Below are 27,342 nucleotides of genomic sequence, written 5' to 3'. Positions count from 1 at the left end.
CCGATACCACTTGTTAGCGCAGCAGAAAATAAATAAGAGAAGAGAAAAGAATCACACAAGATTTTTACGTGGTTCGATCAATGCGATCTACTCCACGGGCAGAGAGAGAATTTATTCTATATGTTTGTTGTGAGTTTACAATAGGGTCATCACCTCTATTTATAGTGAACCCTTAAGACACAATTTAAGTCCTAATCCAATAAGGAACTAGACTATAAATCCTAAAAGGAAAACAATGCTAAACAAAGGATTAAGTATCCTAATCTAAATAGGAACAATATATCCTAATCCAAATAGGAACAATATGAGCCATAACTCAACATATATATATATATATATATATATATATATATATATATATATATATATATATATCACGGTTTATATGTCACATAATAAGATTCTAATCAGCAAATTATTGGAAATAATAATAAAATGCAATCAAATATGTTTGCTGGAAATGTTATGGACGAAATAAAAAATGTCTTGCTTTGGATAATATTTTATTAAAATTTGATCAATTTTTTTTTTAATTTTGTACCAAAAATACAAAAATACTCTAACAAATTATGACACAGATATTTATAAATTAATAAGACATCGTAAAAACTCAATATAGTAGTAAAAATATTGGAATAATCATATGATGTGTTTGTCGTATATTTTAAAAATTTCGGATCCTATAGTATAAATAAATTTTACTATAAAAATTATTGATGTAGTAATATTTGATAAAAAAATACATTTATATATTATATAATGAAAAATCCGCAGCGTAGCGCGGGTATTGTGCTAGTTAAATCATAATTAAGGTTCATCATTTGACGAAGGGTAGTGAAAGTACATTTATTTGAGAAATAAATAATTTATTAAGGGTATAAGCGTCATAAAATATTAAACTTGTTTGTCACTGTCTTTCTCTATACATACTTGCTCAGTCTCTCTCCGTTTTGCTCTTTATTTGTCTCACTTGAGCAGAGTTTTTTTTCATGGCTAATTTTATTTCTCCTTTTTTTTCCCTAATTGTCACGAGTATTTTCTTGAACAATATTAAATTTACTTGGCGATGGAGGTTTTCTTTTAACTTCACTATTAATTTTGGTAGATCATCAGGAAACGATCCGTGATCTATATAAATCAAATGTGGATCCGCAGAAGGGAATAACTCATTATGTTAATTTAGTTGGGCTTGATTAAAAATATTCAACTTGATTTGGTTCATTTTGAATCAAATATACATCATTCATTTATAAAATACTAAAACAATGCTAAAATAAGGCTATGTTCTTGTGCAGTGTGTTACATTAAATTGCTCATTTAGGTTGTATGTGCTAAATTGTTCATCTCCCACGGATTGACACTGGGTTGGGGTAACTTGCAAGCGCATTCATCGCCTATCTACGAATGACGTGGTAAAAAAAGTTTATGTAAGCATTTCTCCGAGCCCTCAAGTATTTGACATGAGGTGACGTTATGACTTATTTAGTGTGTGAAAGACTTCTGGACTTAGTTTCCCTTCATTTTAATTATCCGGGCTGGTTTTTAAATGAATTCAACAGATTAGAAGACAATCGACATGGGAGCTTCAAATCTAATGGCTGAAGTGTCTATACTGAAAGTAGAAAATCATTTCATCCCTGTCGTGTCTTACGTAGTTATAAATTTTAAATATGTATTGGTTGAAGTTATTAATTAGCAAATATCATACTCTTTTGGTACGATATTTAAAAAATTATTAAGCAAAATGTTCGTCTCTTTGTTGCTGTTGATTTTTTTTATCCTATTATAATTTGTACATGTTTAGTAAATATAGAATTACCATTTCTTTATCCTTCTTTACCACCTTTATAAGGAATGCTCGCGGTACTTGCTTCGTATTCACGAACCTTTCATGTCCAAGGTTGAATCTTTAAGCCCTCGCGAACTAGTTGTAGCAGTCCGATTTTTCATAGTTCGCCGACGTATGAGTGCTTCACGGTAGTCTTATACATTCATAAAAAAGGATTAGTGTATTTTTAATTAATTGTTAAAGCCAAAATTAGATGAAAAATCAAAATAATTAAAGTCTAACACCCAGAAATCTCTTCTTGGTCTTTTCCTTTTTAAAACTTATACTTTTCTAATACGCTCATAGAATAACAAGCATAGTCAAAACACGCCTATCTTCTTGTTGCATTACTTGTTTTATCTTCTTGTTGCATTACATGTTCCGACTTCGAATACTATAATCAAATACTTGTTGAGCGATGAGCATGTGAAGCAGCTTCAGAATGTCGCATATGCAACATTTATAGGACTCATTCTCTATCTTTCAATGAACTTAATAGGCATAGCAACGCTATGGTTTACAGGCCACGAAACAACAAAAGCCTTGGTGCTCGCTGTTGCTTATTTGGTACTAGGTGTTCCGACAGCATATGTATCATGGCATCGGACCCTTATACTTGCTTTCCAAGAAAAGAGACGTTCGTTGTTTAAGTGGTTCTTCGTGTTTTATTCGTTCCATTTAGCTTTCTGGTCATTTATTATGATATCTGATCTTCTAGTTATTGGATTATCTTTAACCGGTGGGATCGTGGAAGCGTTTAGTAATTATTCCGATGAGAGTTGTGTTTGGATATTTTACTTGATTGGTTTTTTGTTGTTCGGTATCGAAAATTGTCTCAGTAGCTGGGTCATGATGGATGTTTATATGTATCACCATTATAGTGAGATTTGCTCTGTTAATGATGATTTAGGTTTTGCAGAGCCATGATCTCATTCAATCTTCATTTCCTGTACTACTTGCAAGTTATGTGTGCAATTCATGTTTGATGAAATGTACTACACCGTTTTGTTTAGTTATTTGTAGGGGTGTGAACTGAATTATCCTTACCAAATTAACCAAATTAAAACTTAATTACCTAAAATTTAAAAATTCAAAACCAAAACCACCAAATAAGTGGTTATTTTAGTTAAATCATTAAAAATATATAGATTAATTATAATTATATAAATGTTGAACCGGTCCAAATCCGGCCTCCCTCCGATTCCAAGCCGGTTTAGACACAGTTCAGAATTTGACGGATTCCGGAATGGTTCACAGTTCAACCCGGCCAATGGCCACCTCTAACTATTTTCACATTAAACTCTACAGCATAAAGATATTAATATTTTGTGTATGAGACCAATTTACAATGAAACCAGTATAAATAAGTTTTTTTTTTAATGTATAGGACTCGACCCGATTATTAATGAAGATGAGAAGGGTATCTAGAAGAAGAGGCAAAGGTGATAAAATTGACAAAATGTTCGAATGGCTGCTAGTCAAAAGTATTATTGGCAGGCTACAATTATGAATACTAATTGAAAAATTAGTCCACGAGCTATTCATTGGAAATATCATCGCTAAGTTCACTATATAATATTCTTTGGTACAATTCTTTTAATTTTTTTTTAAAAAATAAAAATTAATATGAAGTAAGAACATTTGTCTTTTAATTTATTATTATAAAAGATTTGAACCTCAGTTGTGTTGGGTTATGATCCAATTATAACAAGATTATAATTTTGCATTCCTGCCTAATGAATAACGTCATTTCATATAATGTGGTATTAAAAATGAAATGGGTTCTGTTGACTTGTTTCACATTCTAATTGAAAAGCTAGTATACTAATTCACGGTCATTATATAAATTGTAAAATTATCTTCTAAATTTAGAATCCTAATCAAAAGAAAAATTCATTAAAACCAATAAATTAGGGGTAGCTCACTGACAATCCCTCACCGTTATTTCGGCTTTATTTTTATTAAAATATAATAATGTAGCTTGAACCGACAAATCACGTGAAAAATTTGGTGAATGGCCATATAAAAATTGAAGTATATCATAAATCAATTGATATAAAAATTTATAATAAAATGCAAGTTAAACCGTAAAGCTGACCAATTGAAAAAAACAAAACTACAAATAGAATATTGAAAATAAAATTTTAACGTCAACAATAAACATAAATAATTCAACTGTTGAGAATTTGTAACACTATTTACATTTTTAGAATTTTGATTTTTTTTGTGCTTGTTTCAATTACATTTCGATGAGCTGACTAGAATCTCAAAATAATTTTATTCTAATCAAAAAGTGTAAGTATAAACCATAATTCATCATGAAAACACATCAAAACTATACATAGATCTACATAAATCTTTTTGGTTAGAAAGTAAAATCATAACATTTCAAATCCAAGAAAAGGAATACAATAAAAACCTAAATACAAATAATTAAGTCTAAACATTAACTTAAATAGTTGCTCTAATTCAAAATTAAAATCAAAATTAAATCCATAATCATAGTCATATGTTTAAAAAAGAAAGCACCAAATTCACATGTAAACATCAAAAAGTATTTTACATATTTCCTTCAAAATATAAGATTTAATATTAATATAAAAACTAGGAAAGGTCCAAGAAAATTTCATAATTGTCACATTAGTTTCACCGTTTCGTCCAAACAATCTGAAGAATTTTTCAATAAAAAAATTTAAATCAACATTTTGAATAAGCAGACAAATAAAATTCATTCTATTTTCTCTCTCTGTAGACTTGTATTCCAATTTTTTTGTTTCCTTAAAACTTCTTTACTATCCTAAACTTTATTTTCAGAAATTATTTCTTCTCTACTAAGCTTTTGTATTTCTTGTTCTTTAATTTCTGTTTATAGTTTTTAATTAGTTTTTTTAATCATTTAAACACTTGTTGCTAATCATGGCTCGTCGTTATAATGATCCTAATCCCTTTGAGGAGGAAGAAGTTAATCCCTTTTCTGTGAGTTTCTCTGAATTTTAATTCTTTTTGGTGTTATTTTTTCTGGGTTTTGTTTAGTTTAATGAACTGTTTGAAGTTAAGTTGACTTGTGAGAATTTTGAGAATTATAGGGTTTTGGGTTTAATGGTTTGATTTAGATGGTTTGGTTTACTTATTTTGCTAAATTTAATATTTTCTTGTATATTAGTTCAGTTTGTAGGAGTTATTTGATTTTGTTGATTAATTTAGATGTAGAAGTTGATTGAACTAGAACTAGGTAGCACTGATATTTCATTCAATCAACGTGTCCCATTTCAGACATGAAACTTCAGTTTTTACATAGAAAACCTTAAAATAACATCATTCCGCAGTCCACATCCAAGTGTTCCGTTTTTCCGTGTTGAACTTTTGTAATTTCCATATTCGAATTAATTAACTCGAAAACCGATTTTTTGGAAAAAGTCGAAACTATACGGCTTATGATACCGAATCCAGCTACGATGGCTGAACCTAATAAAATAGAGTGTCCGTGCTACCTATAACTAGAAAGATACAAATGGTTTTTGATTTACTGATATAATTGTGAACAAAGCTAGAAGTGAATGTTTTATGTGAATTTGTTATGGCGATAACTAGATATCCTTATCTTATATGCAATCTTCATTCATTTTTAGATAATTTGTGGAATTTTTCGGTGATCGATGAATTGACAGTTGCCCGTTTATTTTCTGCTTGATATGGTTATGGTCATGTCCTTTTAGTGCATTCATTTTGGAGAATTTGCGAGTTATGTTTAATGACATAACCTGATTTTTTGTAACTAGGATCCTGCTGTGAGGGGGAAACCATCGGGTCAGCAGAAATTCGGTGGAGGTGCATTTTATACAGCAGTAAGCCTAATTTTAAGGGGAATGTTTTGTTAGATTTGGAACTTTTTGTAACTTTGTGTACTAATACATGTATCCGATCAGTGTTTCTGGTTTTATTGTCAATGACGTGAATCCGCTAGTTAATATACTGTAGTTTGAACTCATGCATAATATTGTATATTTCAGAGTGTTCCTCCTGCTACGAACTCAAGACTTTCACCACTTCCTCCTGAACCTGCTGATTTTGGTTATGATCATGGTGCAACAGTTGACATTCCTATTGATTCAGCTACGGTAAATTAAAATTTTCTAGCTGGTGAAAGCTTTTATATATTTTTGTTATACGCATTATCTTGTGTTTTTCCTCACATTTCAATTTGTATGCAACTTTAGGATTTGAAGAAGAAAGAAAGGGAGCTTCAATCTAAGGAAACTGAACTGAGAAGGCGAGAGCAGGTATATCACTAATGCTATTGACAAAATTATGTCCTCTGTGGTTCATCTGCCTCTCATATCATTTCCCTCTCATTTCTCATTGCTTATTTTGAGGTCTATTCAGTAATATGACTCCTGCTGGTTTTGTTATTGGGAGTCTGATACTAAGACTTAGTTGAGTCTTATAATTAAGTTTCTTGTCAATATCAGCAAATTGTATCATTTAACTTTTACCATTATTGGCAGCTTTGCACACAGTATGTTTTCAAATCTGAGTGCTCCTCTAGAATCTGTGTGCATATGGAATATTTGCTCAGTTCTCCATGGACCCTTTCCATATTAGTAAATTTCACAATTTATGGACAGTGCAGTTTTCGTGAGAGGGTCTATAGACACCCAGCCTGTGCAAGAATTTCCCTTGGCCGAGTGAAAAGCTTTTGATGGTTCTTTGTGATTTTCAGATCTGGCTAATTAAGTTTAACCATTGTCAGTTGTGGCTTTTGAAAAGTAACATTGTTCTAATACATTATGTTTAAACTGTGTTAATATGCCTTTTCTGGCGCTACGCAGGACGTAAAACGCCGTGAAGATGCAGCTGCACGAGGTGAGATTTTCTTATTATTGTGACAAATCATCCATGTTAATTTCATGCTTTATAATTCTTTTACCAAAGAGACTAAAAATCACAAAATGAGAAAGGTATTTCATGTTTTGTGATTGTTTATTACTCTATCTTTTTTGTTCCAAGTCTATCTGCTCTGTCCCCTGTTATTGCATTCTGCAATTATTTTATCCCACGCCAGCTCTTTTTAAGGAATGTTAGAATGCAAAATTGCATTTGACCATATGATTCAGTAGATTGTGGATGGTTTGTTTCCTTCAAAATTAAGGATTGCCATTTTATTCTGCCATGGAGCTTACTCTTGCAGTTTTCTCTTCTCTTCTGCAGCTGGAATCGTTCTAGAGGATAAGAATTGGCCACCATTTTTCCCTATTATCCATCACGATATTGCAAATGAAATACCTATTCATCTTCAAAGAATTCAATATGTTGCCTTCACAACTTTTTTGGGTAAGTTACTAAATGCAAGAAGTCTTTTTCTATGAAAAAGTTTTTTGGACTTATTTAACAAAGTAGAGAAACTGCAATGATAAAGGGGATCTTCTATATTAAAGGCTGATCTTTGTTTACGAGTTGATTTTTTACCTTGTTAATGTTATCGAAGAAGAACATATTTTGGCTTTGGGTTTGAGTTGCATACTTGGCCTTTCAACAGTCCTAGTTAATGTGGTTATTTAAGTAGATTTTTTCATGTGGCTGTTGAAATATGCATCTTCTTGCCTACAATTGCTACAGTTTTCTTTAACTCATTGTGGAAATATTTCATTGAATGAAAAATCTGCAAGATATTTTGATCATTTTCAAATGAGATGAGATATCAATGATCTATCTAGAAACTGGAAAATATTGTCATGTCTGCCACAGCAGCGAATGGGATGATAAGTGATTAAAATGTGTTTTTACTTTGTGCAGGATTGGTTTTTTGCCTCTTATGGAACTTTATAGCTGTTACAACCGCATGGATTAAAGGCGAAGGTTATTTTTGTTGCATCTTTTTTTCCTGCGAAAGGCTTTACACTATTTACTTGATATTCTGAAAGTGCTGTGTGATCTGATCTTCTTGTGTTTGTGTTAAAGGGGTGAAAATCTGGTTTCTTGCTGTTATTTACTTCATAGCTGGAGTTCCTGGATCCTATGTTTTGTGGTATCGTCCACTTTATCGTGCATTTAGGTACTAAAATTGCTTTGCTGCAAATGATTTTCCTCCATTTTTCTCTACTTAAATTAGTCGACGATGTTCTAAAGCATCTGGCATCTATTTATTTCAGCCAAGCGTATGATTGTGTAAGTGCTCTCTGTTATTAATTAATTATACATGTTATTTCTCTTTGTGCAGGAACGAAAGTGCTTTGAAGTTCGGATGGTTTTTCCTGTTTTATATGGTAAGTTCATCTTTAATTCAACAGATATCCTTTAAAGAATTTGCCTGATTTTTTTTAAAAAATTTGCTGTCCGCAGGTTCACATTGGTTTTTGCATCCTGGCGGCAGTTGCTCCTCCTATCGTTTTCAAAGGAAAATCTTTCACGTATGTTTTTGAATTGAAGTAGTACTTTTTTTGAAATACGGATCAATATTACCAGATTAATTTTTTACGACCAGATTGATTCTACTTTTCCCATACATTGATGGTTTCCTGCTTTGATTTTTTTGGAACAGTGGCATTCTTTCCGCAATAGACGTTGTAGGCGACCATGTTATAGCTGGGGTAATTTTTTTCTCGGCTCAGTTTTATACCTTTCGATTAAATGATGACTACTGTTTTTTGTTTTTGAATTACCGTAACATTTTAGATATTGTTGCTTGGGTTGGCATAACAGATCTTCTACTTCATCGGATTTGGATTGTTCTGTCTTGAGTTGATACTCAGCATCTGGGTTCTTCAGGTCCGATTTCACCTTCATTTTCCTAGTGAAATGTGCACTACCTATAAGGCATTTACTTATAGGGGTGGGCAAAATTCTAACCAAACCAAATAATCAAATGGAACTGATAAATTTAGTTTAGTTGGATTGATAACATAAAAAAATGATTTTTCGGTATGGTTTTCGACATAAAATAAGTTCAGTTCGGTTATAGCAAAAACCGATATGAAAATCAAACTGACTGGTTTGGTTTGAAAGATTTACATTTTTATAAATTTGGTTCGATTCAGAACTGAATCCACATCCCTATTTACTTTATTAACTTCCTTACTCTGATATGGTGCAGCAAGTATTCATGTATTTCCGTGGCAGCGGTAAAGCTGCTCAGATGAAGCGCGAAGCTGCAAGAGGAGCGGTGAGGGCCGCGATATGATGATGATGATTGTGTAAGCTTGACTAGTGTGCTGAAACCTTTGTAGATGCGCCTTGTTGGTCATAATGAAATCTCTGATTGTAAATTGCTGCTTTAGTTGAGCATGGCCTTTGTTGGACCAACCGCATTTGCTTGTTTGTATTATTTTTTTGTTCTCTATTTTATAGATGCACAGTAATTTGTTTACTCAGAATTTGTATGTTTAATTACAGTTTTTTGTTTGTTTTTTCTCTTTTATTTTCAACCATCAATAGTGTTGTATCGTCGAGGCTGAACCCCTGGTAGTGCTCATTTCACTTCATTGAAATATTTCTTGAATTTGGTTAACAATTAATGTAACTTGTACACTTTTTGCTACCATTATTAACTTATTAGATAATTTCAAACAGATTGATAGTTTTGATCGATATAATATTGTAGTTTTTGCATCTCCTTTTTATTTTTAATATATTTAAATATATGTAAATTTGTTATTATAATTTAAATAGTTATATTTAAATATATTTAACTATTATGGTTATTATATTTTTTAATTATCATTTCTAACCACTTTATCTAAGGGGTCTATTGGAAGCATTTGAACGAGGTGTTAAGGACCTGGGAGGTCCGTCGAGGCTATTTTTTTTTGAAGGTTTACTCAGGTGGTTGAGCTCCCCCCTAAAAGAGTGGTTGGGCTCCGGCACAGTTCCCTCGTCATAAAATAGAAAAGAAAATTCATGTTTTTTTTTGGTACAGGGTCCATGAGGTTTTCTAAACGGGTCTCAACTATAAAACGGCACCTTTAAACCTTCCACATTCAGACTAATCTCCACTCGAACCGTGTAAGTCCCTTGCGGGAGGCAAACTCTGGCCCCAAGTTTTAAACGGTTGCATACATGAGTATGGTTCGAACCCGCGACCTCACTTAAGTTAGAAGAGTGCCTTACCAACTTATCTACGCCTTGGGGTTAAAAATACTCCTTTCGTTCCTCTTTATTTGAGGTATAAGGATATAAATTAAGAAATATAATCAATACGCAAGTAAAATACTCTACCATTCTTATAATATTCCCTTAATAAAGCTTTAACATCTTATATTTCCAATAATATGATATGATGTATAATAAATAAAGGTATGATAAACAAATAAAACAATATAATTAAAAAAGTCGAATAAACTGAAATGAAAATTCAACCAAAAACGTCAAATAAAGATGAAAGGAGTATTCATTTTTTAATAACAAATATTTATTTAGTGACAGTGCAAATTAAATATGTACATAATAAACAAATAAATTGTAATTTTAAAAAAAATTGATATTTAAAAAAAAATTGATATTTAAAATAAAAAATTTAACTTATTATTATGCTACAATCAAACACTAGAACAGAAGAACTGTGATGATATCACTACTGTACTATACTTGATGAGCAGTGTCTTGGTCCTTAAATGGTTTAAATGTTTTTTAGTTTTATTAATAAATAAACCTCCGAACATTATTAAGAGAGTTGGTGACTGCAATCAATTCTAGAAACAGTCCTATCAAGAAATTTATGAGTTGCTTTCCTAAATTAAAAAAAATGTAATAAAAATATTTTATATATTTTTTATATGATTTATTACATATAACTGGTATTGGCAAAACAAATACTCCCTCCGTCCCGTTTAAGAAGGGACAAATAAAATTTTCCACAAATATTAATAAAATAAGACAATATTTTATTTTATCATGTCTACCCCTATTAATTAGTATGGTTTCTTCTAATAATAGAATATACGTATTGTAAATTGAGTTGCATTTAATGCATATTGAAATAATTAAAGGGATAAAAGTGGAAATTCAATATAAATTGGCACAGAAAACAAGACATGACCTTCTTAGATGGGACAAATAAAAATGAGATATGTTAAAATGCACCTCCACCACTTTTTTTATAATTGGAAGAGGGAGAACGCTTGTGGAAGAATTTGAACTCACGACCTTGACAGTTTGCTTTCCAGCACTTATATCATTTGAGGCTACAGCTCGTTGGTGCAAAAAACAAATACTCCCTCCGTCCCACTTTAGAAGTCCCATTTGACTTTACACACAGATTAAGAAAACATTAATTATTCTTGTCTTTTCATGTTTTTTCATGTTTTGCCCCTATTAATGATAGTGGAATTTTCCATAGAACTCTTTTAAGATGACTAAAATAAGGGTAAAATAGGGTATTCAATGGAAAAATACTCTAAAAATAGTAATGGGACTTTTTAAATGGGACATCCCAAAATAGAATATGGGACTTCTTAAACGGGACGGAGGGAGTACTAATTTTTCAACTTTATGCGATTTAATTTCACTGTTCAAAATGTTTCAAAACAAACCCTAATTTTTTCCGTTTTAGCACTTTGCAGCGTAAATTCATTTTCCGGCAATTTATCTTCTTTTCTAGGCTATATAGTGTAAAAGCACGAAAAATTAAGATTTTATTTATAACGTTTTTAAAATATTATAATTAATATGTCAATGCATGTATATAATATGGCTACCACATATGCACAAATTTATTGGAAAACGGTTTGAACTATAAAATGCGAAAAATGAGAAAGTTGAAATTTATTTTGTAACATTTTGAATAATAAAATTAAATTGCAATAAAAAAGGAATGATAAAAATTTGTTTTGCCAATATTTCTTAAAAGAAACAATATAAAAATATTTTATTTTCATTTCTATTTCAATTTCACATTTCGTGCTAAATAACTGGTAACCTCAATAAAAAAAAAGGCTTAATACTTTAAAAAAAAATCCCGACCTTTTAGCCCCTTCTCAATTCTACCCTGACGTTGAAAACTGGTCAATTTTACCCTATTTCGCATTTTCTCGTTTCAATTGTACCCTGCAATTTTAATTTTTCATAATTTTTTTATTTAAATGATGAACTCATTTATTTAATTAAGTTTAAAGATAAAATTAAATTTATTTCCATTCAAAAAAGTATTAATAAGTCTTTTATTTTTAAAAACTAACTAAAAAATGTAATCAAATAAAAACTAATTTAAAGTTTTAATTAATTAAATTAAATCTAAATAAATATTCAACATATACAATTAATATATGGTAGACATGGACAACATTTTTTAATTTTTTTCCAAACGAAAAAAACGTCAATTTAATATTTCAGTGTACAATTAAAACAAAAAAAATTACAAAATATGGTAAAATTGACCAGTTTTCAACGTTAGAGTAGAACTGAAAAGAGGCTAAAAGATCGGGAATTTTTAAGGTATTAGGCCTAAAAAAATGGTCAATCCAGTCTCTGAATTCATAATTCAAAGTCAAATAAATGGATTCAGTTCTTTGATCAATTAAGAGAAATACTCCTATCTTTAGATTAATAAAACAAATTAAAACAATAAACACGTTTAGAGATCGAAATGAACCAATTTTATTTTTCATTGATATAAAACTGAGAGTATTATGCTTATTTTACTTAAAAACTGTGAGTATTATACTTAGTTGATGAACATAGTTTAAATCGCAAGTTTAAAATCCGAATTAATCCTTTACACTAAACTCAATCTATAACCATGTTAACTAGAATTAAAAAAAATGTGTTAACTATGTTATGATCAATCATCAAACTTGAAAGATCAGTTTAATAGAAACACACACCATTTTATTTATTATGTTTATTTTAAGAAAGCACACTTAAATAATTATTCTAAAACCCATAATTAACTCAAATGAGTTAATATCAGATATATTTAGTACTCAAATTTAAAACATACTTTGAGCTACTACTAATACTACTTATAATAGTAAAATATTTATAAATAAGTATTTTTGCTCTAACAATAAGCAATACACTTCTTCTTGCAGTCCATGGTGCACCCACCGCCGCCTCCCCCGCCGCCGTAGCCCTTCCCTGACCGGCTGTAAGAAGTGAAACACTTAGCCGGACACGTCAGCTTCTTCTTGTAGCAAGGACCCTTGTCTTTACACACTAAACTCGGCCTGATCACACCACCTTTAGAGTACCCTCCGTTCGGACCTCCATATCCAGCTCCATACCCGCCCGGAATCCCGTTTCCAAACCCGGGTATTCCAAACCCGGATCCAGGTCCAAAATACCCACCTCCGATTCCACCACCAGCATCATTTCCGTTCCCGCCTTTGTTTTTCGGGTTGTTGGTGGATTTGGATAACGAAGATTCGGGTTCGGGTCGGGTTGAGTATGCAAATTCTGAGAAAAACAAGATGGTTAAGATCATGAAACAAGATAAAGTTTTCATCTTTGTGATATATGGAGAATTGGGTATTTGAAAAATGGGGATAAGGAGTTGATATTTAAAGGTGGGAAAATGGAGGGGACAGTTGGGCATGAATGAATGGGGATTAGGTTGGGTGCATTTATGAGCTTTTTTGAAGAAGAAAATCTGAATTTAAGAAGGAAAAAACACAAACGTTCTGTTATGTTATTCGGATAAAAACCCAATAATGCATTAGTTATACGGAAAATTGAATGTTAATTTTTTTAAAAAAATTCGAATACTCATTAGCTAATTGTAAAAATGACGTGCGCAACGGTTCTATGAGATAGACACTCTTAGACCTCACTTGGTTAGGGGTAAGTTCATTATGGAAGTTTAACTTCCCTAAAAAATAACATTTTTCTCTCACTTGATTCACTTTTGCCAATCTACTTCCCGGAAAGTTAAAGGGTTGACTTCACTTTAATTAGGAAAATAATTTTCCTAGTAAAATCTAGGTAAGTTCATCTTCCTAGTTAAATTAATTAAAATACTATTATATCTTTTCATTTAATTAGCCAATTTAGTTATTAAGAGTAATATTATCTTTAAATTTTATTAATGAAAAATAAAATGTAATTTTCCGGAAGTTATTAAGTGAACCAAGCAATGCAAATATTAACTTCCTCCATATTAATTTTCTCAGTAATTAATTTCTTAAAAAGTATATTTTTTGAGAATTGTATATTTTTAAATGAAGTGAGGCCTTAAAAAATAGTCTAAATGAGTAATAATTTGGTTTTGGTCAAAAACAATGATGAGGTTAGGATTTGGAAGGTTTGATTATGGAGATGGATGAGACATGTGATATGTGAAAATGGCATTGCCTTTGGAAAGGTAACATAAAATTTGAAGCCTATTTGCAGTATTTGATGTTTATCTTTTGAAAAATAGAAACTGATAAAAAGTGGATGAGTGATCATAATTGGCAAGTGGGCACAGTCATATTAATTTAATCTAGTGCTCCACTATTAACTTCATTTTCTTTACTTAATTAAATTGCATATCTATAAGTTGAATGGTTAGACTTAAGCTTAATTTTAGTAATTTCTCTTGGCTAATCTAACCAACAGTACAATTTTTTTTATATTGTTTGAAATTATTTTATGAATAGAACAGTATACTTTTGTTTTCACACTCTTCTATTTTTCTTTTAAAATCAATGTATATTAACTTAAAGCTATAGCGGTTATGAATGCAAGTTCTGGGATAGAACTCGATAACTTGATATAGAATAAGACGTATATGTTACAAGCACAGACACTTCGATCATAAATTGCGTGATAAACTTTAAGAATTTAAAATTACAAAACTCTGATGGAGCTAAATAAATCATTTAATACACCATGATTCCGCAACATATAAGGTTAAATCATCACACAAATTATTGAACTAATAAAAATCTACAAGAAAGAAATTTGAATCGTGATTTTTTAAAATAAAATCAGCTATGTCTACTTATGGTTTTATTAGTATGTTTTTTTTAGAATGGAAAATTTAAAAGGGAATAAAAAGTCTATATGATAAATATAATTTGTGATTTTTTAAAATAAGATCAACCATATCTATTCATGTATTTTTTACAACAACTTGAAAAGCAACAACGAATCTTTTTTTTTTGTATCATATGCCAAAATTTTTATTTGTACTCCTTCCGTTTTAAAATAGTTGTCGCTTAAAAGAAATTTTCTTTTATTTCATAATACTTGCCACTTTAAAAATATCAAAAAAATCATTTTTTTCATATATATCCCTTATAAATCATTGGAAGAACACGAAATTATACTCCCTCCATTTTTATTTATTTGTCCATTTAGCCAAAATTACACATATTAAAATAGTGGGTGTTTTGTCTTAAAATATAAGAGTAAATACTAATATAACTCTATTAATTAATAAATACATTGTAAATTGACTGATAAAGTAATTTATTAAGAAGGTTTAAATTTGGAAGATAATAACAAAACTTACATTTGAAATTCTAAATGGACAAGTAAATAAAGACATATATTTTGTTAAATGTACAAAAAAAAGGGTGTTGCTATTAGGGGTGGGCAAAAAAACCGGTCAAACCGCAAAACCGAACCGAAACCGTAAAACCGAATCGGAAAATATGGTTAACCGGTTCAAGAGTTTAGGTTTAGGTTTTAATTTTTGATTTTTATGGTTAATGGTTTAGGTTTAGGTTTTGAAATTTTAAAAATCGCGGTTAATCGGTTAACCGGTTTATAAATAATATATATTTTTATAGATTATATATATATATACATACATATGTTTTTAATTATTCAAATAAAATATATTTTATATCTACGCATATAAAAATTCTAAACAAAAAAAATATTTAAAAAATATTTTATTTATCAATATATTTTTATTTTAGGAGTATATATATATATATATATATATATATATATATATATATATATATATATATATATATATATATATATATAAAGAACTTTATTTTTCTTAATAAAATATTTATATACCTAATTGAAATAGGAATAAAAAAATTTATATTTTAATAATTAAATAGAATGAAATTAAAGTTTAATTATTAGACTATATTTAAAATTTTATCTATAAATTTTATCTTTTTTATATCTAATTTTTTTAATGGTTACATGGTTAAAACCGCTAAACCGAAAAATTGAACCGTTTTAAATGGTTAACCGATTTAATGGTTAACCGTTTAAAATTTTAGGTTTAGGTTTTTAATTTTAAAAACCGATCTACTATGGACCGGTTTACATATTACCCTCGTGGACCGGTTAACCGGTCCATGCCCACCCCTAGTTGCTATTCGCCGTCCGCTTTTACTTAACACCGCACAGGCGAAAGACATTTCTGCCCCTCTAGCAAAATTTCAAAAAAAAAGGTTCTCTCAACTCATTCGAACACACTCGAACAACTACGTAAAAAGTCGAGTAAAATGACGGATAACGAGTATAATTCGTCGGGAAACGAATATCGACGTTCGGAAACAAGTTTTCCGGCTTTTCCGAGGTAAAAAATAGTTTTTTTTTAAATTTTTATTTAAAATTTTTGAAGGGGGACGATTGCGTTTCACGTCCTCTCCAGAGGAGGGGACGCCGGAGGAGAGGACGTGAAAACCAACGTCCCCTCCTCTAGAGGGGACGCCAATTTTCAGCGTCCCCTCTTCCTCTCTAGAAGAGAGGACGCCGAAAACCAAGGTCCCCTCCTCTAGAGGGGACGCCGAAAGGAGGGGACGCCGAACGCCAGCGTCCACTCTTCTGGAGAGGACGCCGGCGTCCCCCTTTTCCGGCCGCGACCGAAACGTTGCGGCCGGAAATTAATTTTTTTTTTTAAAAAAAAACGTTAAAATGATTTTTTTGTAATAATTACAGTGATTTTTTATTGCATATTATTACGACTTTGTATTACATATTATTACGATTTGTTAAACGTAAATATTTATGTTTTGCAGGTTCATTTAGAAGATTATGGCGATTTTCATCTCGTTCGGAATCCGACATTTTCGTAAAATATGAATTTGAATAAAGTTGAATGAGTTGAGAGGATTTGTGTTTTTTGTTTATGAGTTGGTTTTCTATACAAAAAGTGAAAAGGGCAAAAATGTAATGTGGTTGTGCGGTGCTAAGTAAAAAGGGGCGGTGTTTAGCAATTCAGAAAAAAAACGGAGGGAGTAACAAAGAGTCATAGCTATAAATGTCAACAAGTTTTAAGAAGGGGTTAATTTTATAAAATTTATTTATAAATTTAAACATATTTTTGCTTTCTTAATCTGTGTGAAAATGGATAAAACGACAACTATTTTAAAACGAAAGGAGTATTATTTATTTTATATCTCATTATAAATTTGATTTGTTTGTATTTAGTATTTAATATATACACGAACATTTTTTCAAGCGATTTAAAATATATGAATAGAAGTAATCAGTCTAATTTTAAAGAATTATAGATTAAATGTGAAATGTGTTAATTTTAACTTATAAGAAAGTGTCCTATAGACTAACAAATCGGAATGACTCTTTGCTTAAATACATACATATAAAGATAAATTATCTAATGCGATAATATCACATCATTTTACAACGCATCTCTCATGTTTATAAGTTTGTGAATTCTATTTTAAATATATATTTAATTATTTAAATAAAAATATATCTTTTAATTAAAATATAAAAAATATAAAATAAAATAACATGGCACATCCGTTGAATGAAATATCCGCGTAAAAAACTTAAGGTCCCATACATTGGGCATCCAGAAGGGTGAGTACCTGGACTGCACAATCAACGACAAGCAAGTAGCATGGAGCTATGAACATTTATGAGGGAAGGCCAACCACTCATTTTTTGACATTATAACAAAATCTTCAATTTTAATTAATCACCTCTTTAAGTCACTGTGTGATGCACTTCAATTTTTCATCTGCATCTCATATTTGATTGGGACCTTACAATTTTGTACCAAGCATTGCACTGTCTCAAGTCAAAAGTTGCCATGCCTCTTAATTTTCATGCCAATTGAAGAGTTGTTTTTTGACTTGTGGGTACATTACTGAAAAAATGGTGCCTATTTTCATAAATATCTTGGCTGTATCAGTAGGTCCCTGTGCTTTAAAGATCGAACCGGTGATCGAACAAATGTAGCAACCGATTCAAACACATATAAAATTCTAACTAGAAAATGAACTAAATAGATCACACTCTAACTAATAAATAGAGAATTTAACATTTTTAGCCGGTTCAATAATTTTTGTTTGTGGCTTTTTTTCCAAAGCAAAAAGGTTAACCACATTTCCAATTTTTAGATGAAATTTTAAAAATGCTTGCTGATAATTTTTAATCGAACCAATTGAACCGGCCATATAGTTAGAAAAATATCAATGGCACTAGGCATCAGCCTTGTCTTCTAAAAGACTGCCCCAAAATGACTGTAAGATGGGAAACAACTTTAATGATATTCCGTATGGACATAAGATAGATGAGAAACCAACAATGTTTCATTTCACCCCTTCAACTTATCACGAAAGATCAAAAATATCTAAATTAGTAATTTTGAATATAAAAGAAACTCACAGCTTGATAAAGTTCAATCATTTTACCCCTGTAGCCAAATAACAGCAGGCGTGAGATTACAAATGAAGGGGTAAAATGACTCAATTTTTATTTTACCAACTTGTGAGTTCATTTGTCCAAAACCACCAACTTGGCAACCTGTTTACTTTTGATCTTTTATACCAAGTTTATGGGGTGATATGAACTATTTGGATGACAAACTCTGGTAATAGCACATAAGTTTGGCTTCTGAAACATGCCAGCCAGCATTAAAATCTTTGCAAGAGTCCTGCCCCACCAATGGTGTATAAAAATCAACTCAAACAATCTTATTCAAGAAAAACTTGATCCAAAAATTAATTGAACTCCTTACCTTAATCAATATTGCATTGACCAATTTATTGGCTGTGGTTTCTTTATTGCACAGACAAAAATACAGATGCAACTACTATCTCCTCCGAATTCCTTCTTATTTAGGGATGTGCCTTCATCGTCTGCACATGCTCGCCGTCTGTAATGAAACTACAGCATTGTACATAACGGGCTGTTCAGCACCAAACACGTGTCTTGGTCGTAAAGTATTGTGTAAGATTAACACCACACAAAAATTACGCGCATTAGAGATTTCTGCAGTATGAACAATAACTTGCTTTTCTGCAGCATTGATTTGCAGAAGAAATTATGCTTTACAACAAAGTTTTTATTTAGCTATACATAAACTGAAACCCCACAAGCCAGTAACAAGATTGGCTAATATAGTTCTTGTTATTCTTATGCCTTGTGTTTTAAGTAACTTGTTGCTCTTATTGATGTTAGACAAGAACATTATAGACTAGAGGAGTTCCAGCTAGCATCGACAGCCTCAATGATTTTGTCGTGTAATTTGGCTCCAGAACAAGCAATTATGCCTCTATCAAGACCTTCTAAATAGATGCCCTTCGAGAAATCCAGGGGACGTCCTCCCGCATCAGTAACCACACCGCCCGCCTCTTGTATGATAATAACACCGGCTGCGTGATCCCAAATCTTCTCCTTGTACCCAGATGCTGCAAATTTCATAAATATCTCAGCATCTCCTCGAGCTATGGCCGCATATTTCACCATGCTGTATATGCGCAATGGTTGCGTTCTGCAAAAGAAGAACAAGATACGTGAGCTTCAGTTTGCAGCTGATTAGCAATCCATTGCCATACAAAGCATCTAAGCTTTCAGCGGATATCGCAAATATGGATAAGATGAGCTTTTGACTTTAGTTACAGCGTAAGCGCATGGACGCTTCATAACATTAACATTTTCCGTTTCAAAAATGTGTCGAAAATTTGGCGTTTCTGACACGAAACTTCATTTCTAACATAGGAAATATTAAAATATCACCGTTTCGCCGTAATCGTGTCCGTGCTACATAGGCTACTGCTAACAAAGAGCATAGAATATGTTTCGTTACCTAAGCCCAACACTGTGAGCTAGCCCCGCCGTGAAGGAGTGGCTTGAATTTGCCTTCTCAACCGGTTCACAAAACGTAGCTAATGCCGGATTGTCAATGGATGATACCTGAACTGGCCTTGCAGAATTTGGCCACACTAGCTTCTTATGTGTTTGGAGTACCGGTTGCATCCAAGCCTTTCCACTGCCTTTCCTTGCATAAATCACACAGCCTTTGTCCCAAGATTCAGATGTCGATGGGGTTAACTTAGATATAATTCGGTGATAGCGATGATGATAATTTAACCATTCTTTTCTCATCGGATAATTTGGGCAACCAAGAACTCCAAGAACAACCTCCCCATCGTCTATCAATGCTAAAGCAACAGCATATTGATCTCCACGTACAAAACCCAGTGTTCCATCAACAGGGTCAAGAGCCCAAAATGGTCCAGTAGGACCGCCGGTTGAGTTGCATCGACTAACAGCTTCAAGAACCTCTGAATTGCTGAGGTTCCTATCTGGAGCTTTAATGCCAAAGCGCGGTGCGTCAGCCAAGCATTCATTTACAGTTTGAACTACAGCTTCTAGTAGGCCAGCTGAAGAAATCTCGGAGAGAGTATGAGTATCTTCCTCAGCAATGATTGAGACATCCTTACTACCCAAGTTCTGAGATAGTATCCAGCTGACAGTGGCTTGGACGCTCCAATCTGTTTGCATAACATTAATTGAAAGAATTAGCTAATTAAGACGCATTAATAGCCTTGAGAACCAACTATGTAGTCTGTATAACTTGAATTTATTTCATATCTAACCAGTAAAAACCACCAAACTAAACTCATATACTTTTGCAAAAAGAGAATCTATCTTGATTATTTGCAATGCTCTACTTTAAGCTGGTTCTTTGTAACAAATTTCTATACCGAGTTTTAAGCACTGAGTGTAAAAGTTGCTTAAAATTTCATTCAGAACCGTAATTGGGGTCTATACTCTATAGTATACAGTAATTGACCATGATATTGATGACAATGATCAATAAAACCAGTTATCAGTTCAAGTAAATGAAATCCACTTATCAATTAGTACATAAATTCATAATTTTGCTACACTAATAGAGTTTCAAAAGAATAAAGTACCGAAACTAAATTACTTTCAATAAATTGAAAGTTTTCTGACATGTCCCAGAAGAAAATCTCAAACAAAATGACCTTAAAACAGAAACCAGAAAAAGAACCATAACATGACCAAGAAAATTGAAATTGCAAACTAGTAAAGGTATCTCCCAATGTCTTCAAATAACAAAACCATACAAAATAGCACACAGTATTTTAAAAGAGAGCCCTTTCTAACCATAATTTTCTCTGCAAATAAGGTGGCGACAAGTTTCAAGTATAGTGCAGACATGAGAGTGATAATCTCACACCAATTTGATTGGCTTACGGGCATATCATATCTTCCATCCTTTTTTTCACTTGCAGAACACTGCATTTTCTGCAGGCAGTAAACAAACATCTACCGGTTGACACTTGCTCTTAAATATTTTGATTTTGGAATTACTTGCTGAATATAACCAATTGGAATTTGGTGCAATCCCATCACCAAAAAAAGAAAACAAATGTTCTACATCTATCATACTATCAATTGATATACAGACGATGCTGCTCATCAGCAGAACATATGAGAGAAAAACAGACATTGGCATGGCAACAGGAACACTAACCCGATAAATTTCTGCAACTTCTTCCTAAATTATTAATTGAAACAGACGCTTCTCTCTGTTGAGTGTTGACAATTCTAGGCTGTTCTAGTTAATTGTATACTTGCAGAGGTTATAAACAGATACTTTAATCGCCCACTTATCTCCTTTTTCCATGAATCAATTCTAAAATCCATGCTTATTTCCATCAATAAGGGGATGAAGTTACATGGGGGTCTCTAATCTCTAATGCATTATGCCTATCCCACCATAACTATGGCAGGCAGCTGTAAGCCTGTAATTCTCCCTGTAATGAACAGCATTTCAGCATATATGCTCCGTTCGGATTCCTATCGACCATAAATATCCATTCAAGCTCAATTTCGACAATTTGAAGTTTAAACTAACTATATCAAACTAAACAAAACCAATAGCTAACAAAAAAAAGCATTACAAACACTCAATTAAACAACATCAACACACAATCTCCACAAATTAACAAAACAACCCACTAACACAAAATCCATAACCACCAAAAACAAACCAAACCACAATCAAAAACACCGAACCCCCATTACACAACAACCAACAAAAACACCAAAAGACAGTTCCTTTACCTGCAATAGTAACAGGAGACTTATCATCCTTAGCAAGAACATGACCATTACTTTCAGACACAATCCTGTCCTGAACTTTCTGACAAAGATCACAAGCCATCTGAACTGCTCTGACAGCAATATCCAATTCTTTACCATACTTCTCAAATTCTTGACAAGAAACTCCCAAATTTTGTGGGCCCTCCATAATGGAAGATGAAGAACAAGAAAGACTCTGGCTTTTACTAAAATTAGCAAGAGAAATTAAAGAGTTATTTTGGTAACTTGTGCAATTAGGTTTGTGAATTGCACATGTTCTTGCTGTTTGTAAGATGAATGGGAATTTGGTAGCAAAAAATGAGCAACTTAAAAGCATCAGAATTTGTGGGTAATTTGAAAAACTATTTAATGGGTTTTGTTTGATTGTGTGAATTGGAATTTAGAACGACGCAATTAAAATGGGGACTAAATTGAAACAAAAGGAAGAAGAAGAAGAGACAAGTTACCATTAATTAAGAAGCTATGAACACTGTATCCATGGCTAGAGGACAGTGGAGTCGGAAATGATAATGATTGGTAAGACCTTGTTGTTTACTATACTGCAAATGAGATTCGGTAGCAACCATTTTTGAATGTTCTTTCTTGGATATATTATTTTTAATCAATTAAATTACTTTGTTTAATGATAAAATTGCTTAGTTTTTTTATTAAAACTAAAATTTATGTATTTGAATAATTATAAGATATAAGTAGGGGTGAGCATACACTTTTTTTTGGTTGGCTTTTTATTTTAATTATTGATTTTGGCAGCCCATTTATTTTTATACAGTACAAGTTAAATCTCTACTTTACCTACCTCATTTTCTTACTTTGATAACTTGTACTTCAAATTTTTTTTTTTATAGGATTTTTTTTATTTCTCTCAATCATTCTTCTTCTGCATGATTTCTTTTGGAGATGTGAAAGAAAATTTCTACGATTTCTGCTCTTTCGCTTTCGCCGTTCCGCCTCCGCCGTTCCGCCTCCGCCGTTCTGCCTCCGCCGTTCCATTTCCGTCATTTCGCATTTGTCTCGCCGCGCCATTTTTCTATTATCTTTTTGATTTTAGATCTGAAATTTGTTTTTTTTTCATTTTCAGATCTGTAATTTGTTTATCTTTTACTGTGTATCTACCATTAAACATGTATAAAGAGCATCTTTAAAGAATCTAATACTTATTTCATGTTATGTAGAATAATTTTGTGATTTTATATAATAAAATTATGTTGTTTCTGCATTTTTTTGTGTTTTGTTGTATTTCTGCTTTTTTTTATTCTGCATAACGATTTGTTGATGATGATTGATTGCTGAATCATTGTAAAGTTACAGTGTTGTTGATTTTATGTTGATATATCAACTGATTTTTTTTTATTTTAACATTGACAAATAAGATAATATTGTCTGTGAAATAAACTTGTTGGATGAAATGAAATTGTATCATAACCAGCTTTGTCGAAATTTAGTTAGGTATGAGAGGTGGAAAACGGAAAACAATTATACAAGTGATATTGAAGGAACTGTGCGGCTGCGAAGAGAATTGAGGAAGAAAAATATTTTAAAATAGATTTCTTTAATTTGTGAACTATTGTGTTGGTGTATATTTAATATATATTTTATTTTTATATGTAATAATAATTTTATTTTTTTATTTAAATTATTGTTGTTTTTTCATATTGTTTTCATTACATACTCTGATAATTTCTTTATCTGATTCATTTATTTTAAATATTTTGTACCTTTGTTGTTCTTTAGTAGAATTACTACTATCATATTAACAAGTTATCAACATAATGTCAACATAATATCAACAATTAATGCTAATTTAGTCAGGATGTTTGTAAAATGAGAACATTGATTGATTTAAGTAAAAAACAATCAACATATTATCAAAAACATGTCAATAGCTCATCAATACAATAATTTAAGACTAATTTTATTTTTATTTCAATGATTGAAAAATCAACATGTTATCAACAGTATATCAACAACATGTCAACATAAAATTGAAAATCAAAAAATTTGAAATACTTATCAACATTAATGTCAACAATAAATCAACAACGAATCAACATAAGGAATAAAATAAAACATAATCTTTTGAAAAACTGTGACAATTAACAAGATATCAACAAGAAATCAACAACATGTCAACATGATAATGCTAACATATAATTATCTAGTCTCGGTTAAATTTTATTTTATTTAATTTATTTCGCTGACAAAGTTATCTAATTTGCCAATTAAAAAAAAACAAAATTTTCCAATGTTAAAATCAAGGAAATACCAACTGATTATCAACATAAAATCAACAACAAATCAACAACACTGTAACATTATAATAATTCAACAATCAATCATCATCAAAAAATCGAGCTGCAGAATAAATAAACAAAGAAATACAACCAAACACAAAAACAAAATGCAGAAATAACAAAAAAATATTTCATATAACCATAATTTTATATTACATAACATGAAATTAACATTATATTCTTGAAATATAATCCATATACATGTTTAATGGTGAAAAAACAGTAAAACAATTGTAGATCTGAAAATAAAAAAGAAGAAAAAGAATGAATAAATTGTAGATCTGAAATCAAATAGATGACACGACGAGCAGAGGAGATGATGGCGTTGGCGAAGATGACAACGGAGACGATGATGAGAACGATGACGGCGAAGCGGAAGACAGCGGAACAGAAAATTAAAAAAATGGTAAAGAAGAGAGAGGAAGATGAGCTGAAAGGAAAAGAGAGAAATATGAGAGGAAGAGAGAATTAAATGACGAGAAGAGAGAAAATAAATAAAATTATGATGATTGTGCTATTAGGGTTGAATATATAAGATCCGTATAAAAGTTATAATCAGCTCCGTGTATGGTAGTTTAGTAAGTGAAAAATATGACATGTATAAAAGTAAACAATCAGCCAATGTAGGTTGTTTGTGTAAAAAGCTCTTTAAAATATTAATTTTTATTTCCTTTTTCGTTAACATATTTTAAAGATTAATAAAAATATTTTAAATTTTATATTACTAAATAAATACATTAGTGTACTATTGAAATTTGAATAAAGAGTCAACGCGCTCTCTGAATTTGTGACACTGGATCATTAAACTCAATTTATATTTTTTTTGAATAATTAACCTCAAAACTCTTTATTTTTGAGTCAGATTATCCGATAATTTATATTTTTATTGCAAAAAATAGATTTAGGATAATTTTATCGCAGCGATTAAGAAATTCTCTAATTTCTTTTTTGAATCCTTCACCTCTGATTTGTATTTTAGGCGTTTTAAAAATATATTTATAGGGTAATTTGACCCAAAAATGAAGAGTTTTGGTTGCTTGAAAAAATATAAATTAGATTTAATGATCCCGTGTTATAAATTCAGAAGACGCTTTGACCCTTTGTTCATTGTAATTTTTCATGAAAGTTTAAAGGAGGTATAATTATATGACTACTTATTATATAATTATGGGACAATTTACTGATCAATTTTTCATTGTATTCTATTTAATAGCAAAATTGCCCTCAACATAAAGGAAAAATTTTTAGATAGACTCGGTCCACCGTGTCATTTGTGGACTAAATTTATCACACAATGACATATCGTAATAGTCATGTCATATCGGTTGGAATTTTTTCAATTTTCGGCTTAGAAAATTTTCAAACCGAACCGAATTTTTAATTTGACGGTGAAAAAACCGAACCGTACCGAACACATGAAATGTGGCCCAAATTAATTCAAATATTCAATAATTAGCGCCTAATAAATTTCCATATATGTTTAAATAACAATTATTAACTCATATATCAACAATAATTAAGATACAAACACAAAACACATATAAATATAAATATATATGCATATTATTTTTTTAAATATATGTATATATTTTATATTAAAGTTCGGTTAATTCGGTTTTTCGGTCGGTTTGATTTTCAAAACACCCAAACCAAACCGAACACCAAACACCGAACGTCTAACTTTACTTAAAGTAGAAACCGAACCAAACCGTTTTCACTGAAAAACCGAACCAAACAACAAAATTCAATTTAATTTGGTCGGTTTTTCAGTTTGGTTCGGTTTTTGCTCACCGCTAGTCGTAGTAGAACTCGGGGGTTGAGGGTGGACGGTCGCTCGTCAAAAGCACTGTTTTTGGTTTAATCCTTTTAGGCCCACGTTTTGATCCATTCTTTTTCAAAATATTTGGGCCACATTTCATGTGTTTGGTAATAGAGTAATATTTGGGCCACTTTTTATATCCATGTTATCAATTCATGGACTGTTTGAGAATTCAACCCAATCTTTACCATTTTACAATATTAATTTTAAATTCCTTTTTGATTAAAGTATTTAAAAGATTAGTAGAAAAATGTCAATTTTCATATCACTAAAAAAATACATTACTATACTATTTAAATTTTTCATGAAAGTATAATGGAGGTATAATTATATGCCTACTTTTTTTGAGAAGAAATTAGATGCCTACTTATTATATAAATATGGGATAATTTAGAGATCAATTTTTTTTGTTTTTTATTCGTTATTAATGGCAAAATTACCCTCAACATCAAGACCTCCTGGAATAATAATTCCATTCATTTTCTATGCACAAGATAATCATGAAAATATAAAGAAGATAGTATTACATGACTACTTATTATATAAATATGGGATAGTGACTGATTCGTTCAATTAAAAAATAAATAAGGAATTGGAGTAAATTAAATTTATTTGATATAATTTTGTCAATCTTATGTTTATATAATTAAAAGAAATACATAATTATGAAGTTTTTATTATAAAATTTAAATTATACAAAAAATCTTTAATATGTATATATATGAATTATGCTTTATTTTTTCTATAATTCTTATGTATTATCTGGATAACTTAGTCTTAAATCCAATATCACAGGTTTCCACTTAAGTTTTATACTTTTTATTGTAATCGTATGTTCTTAACTCTTTTTGTAGTTCTAAGTTACGTGAGATAATCAACATTCTGTTTTTCAATAGTATTCTTCTTTAATGGATTCAATTCTTAGCAAAAAAAAAGAGATATCCTTAATGAGTGAATATAACTAGGGGTGGCAAAAAAACTGGTCAGATCGATTAATCGAACCGAAACCGCAAAATCAACCGAAAAATATGGTTAACCGGTTCAAGAGTTTAGGTTTATGTTTTGAGTTTTAATTTTTATGGTTAATGGTTTAGATTTAGGTTTTGTAAAATTTAAAAACTGCGGTTAAC

At 30.9% G+C, this 27,342-nt stretch overlaps 4 protein-coding genes across 4 annotated transcripts; 2 read left to right on the top strand and 2 right to left on the bottom strand.

Moving 5' to 3' along the window:
* Window positions 1-1,576: 1,576 nt before the first annotated feature.
* On the top strand, window positions 1,577-2,849 carry LOC126678600 (secretory carrier-associated membrane protein 3-like). The gene is made up of 2 exons (XM_050373524.2): window positions 1,577-1,651; window positions 2,135-2,849. The coding sequence occupies exons 1-2, from the start codon at window positions 1,577-1,579 to the stop codon at window positions 2,753-2,755; spliced, it is 696 nt and encodes a 231-aa protein (XP_050229481.2). The 3' UTR covers window positions 2,756-2,849.
* A 1,694-nt stretch (window positions 2,850-4,543) lies between these two features.
* LOC126682912 (secretory carrier-associated membrane protein 3) lies at window positions 4,544-9,226 on the top strand. The gene is made up of 13 exons (XM_050378694.2): window positions 4,544-4,804; window positions 5,608-5,673; window positions 5,839-5,946; window positions 6,046-6,108; window positions 6,658-6,691; window positions 7,037-7,159; window positions 7,622-7,684; window positions 7,787-7,880; window positions 8,046-8,091; window positions 8,168-8,235; window positions 8,367-8,415; window positions 8,528-8,593; window positions 8,919-9,226. The coding sequence occupies exons 1-13, from the start codon at window positions 4,745-4,747 to the stop codon at window positions 9,003-9,005; spliced, it is 927 nt and encodes a 308-aa protein (XP_050234651.1). The 5' UTR covers window positions 4,544-4,744; the 3' UTR covers window positions 9,006-9,226.
* A 3,398-nt stretch (window positions 9,227-12,624) lies between these two features.
* LOC126671418 (glycine-rich protein 2-like) lies at window positions 12,625-13,381 on the bottom strand. Its single transcript, XM_050365189.2, has one exon. The coding sequence runs from the start codon at window positions 13,350-13,352 to the stop codon at window positions 12,819-12,821; it is 534 nt and encodes a 177-aa protein (XP_050221146.1). The 5' UTR covers window positions 13,353-13,381; the 3' UTR covers window positions 12,625-12,818.
* A 5,582-nt stretch (window positions 13,382-18,963) lies between these two features.
* Window positions 18,964-22,688, bottom strand: LOC126665256 (PAP-specific phosphatase HAL2-like). Its single transcript, XM_050357995.1, has 3 exons — window positions 22,064-22,688; window positions 19,773-20,460; window positions 18,964-19,457 (listed from the first exon to the last, which is right to left on the bottom strand). The coding sequence occupies exons 1-3, from the start codon at window positions 22,416-22,418 to the stop codon at window positions 19,154-19,156; spliced, it is 1,347 nt and encodes a 448-aa protein (XP_050213952.1). The 5' UTR covers window positions 22,419-22,688; the 3' UTR covers window positions 18,964-19,153.
* Window positions 22,689-27,342: the final 4,654 nt, after the last annotated feature.

This window comes from Mercurialis annua, linkage group LG1-X (genome assembly GCF_937616625.2).
Source record: "Mercurialis annua linkage group LG1-X, ddMerAnnu1.2, whole genome shotgun sequence".
Lineage (NCBI taxonomy): Eukaryota > Viridiplantae > Streptophyta > Magnoliopsida > Malpighiales > Euphorbiaceae > Mercurialis > Mercurialis annua.
The sequence above is the reverse complement of the archived record's forward strand: the minus strand, read 5'-3'. Positions and strand labels throughout refer to the sequence as shown.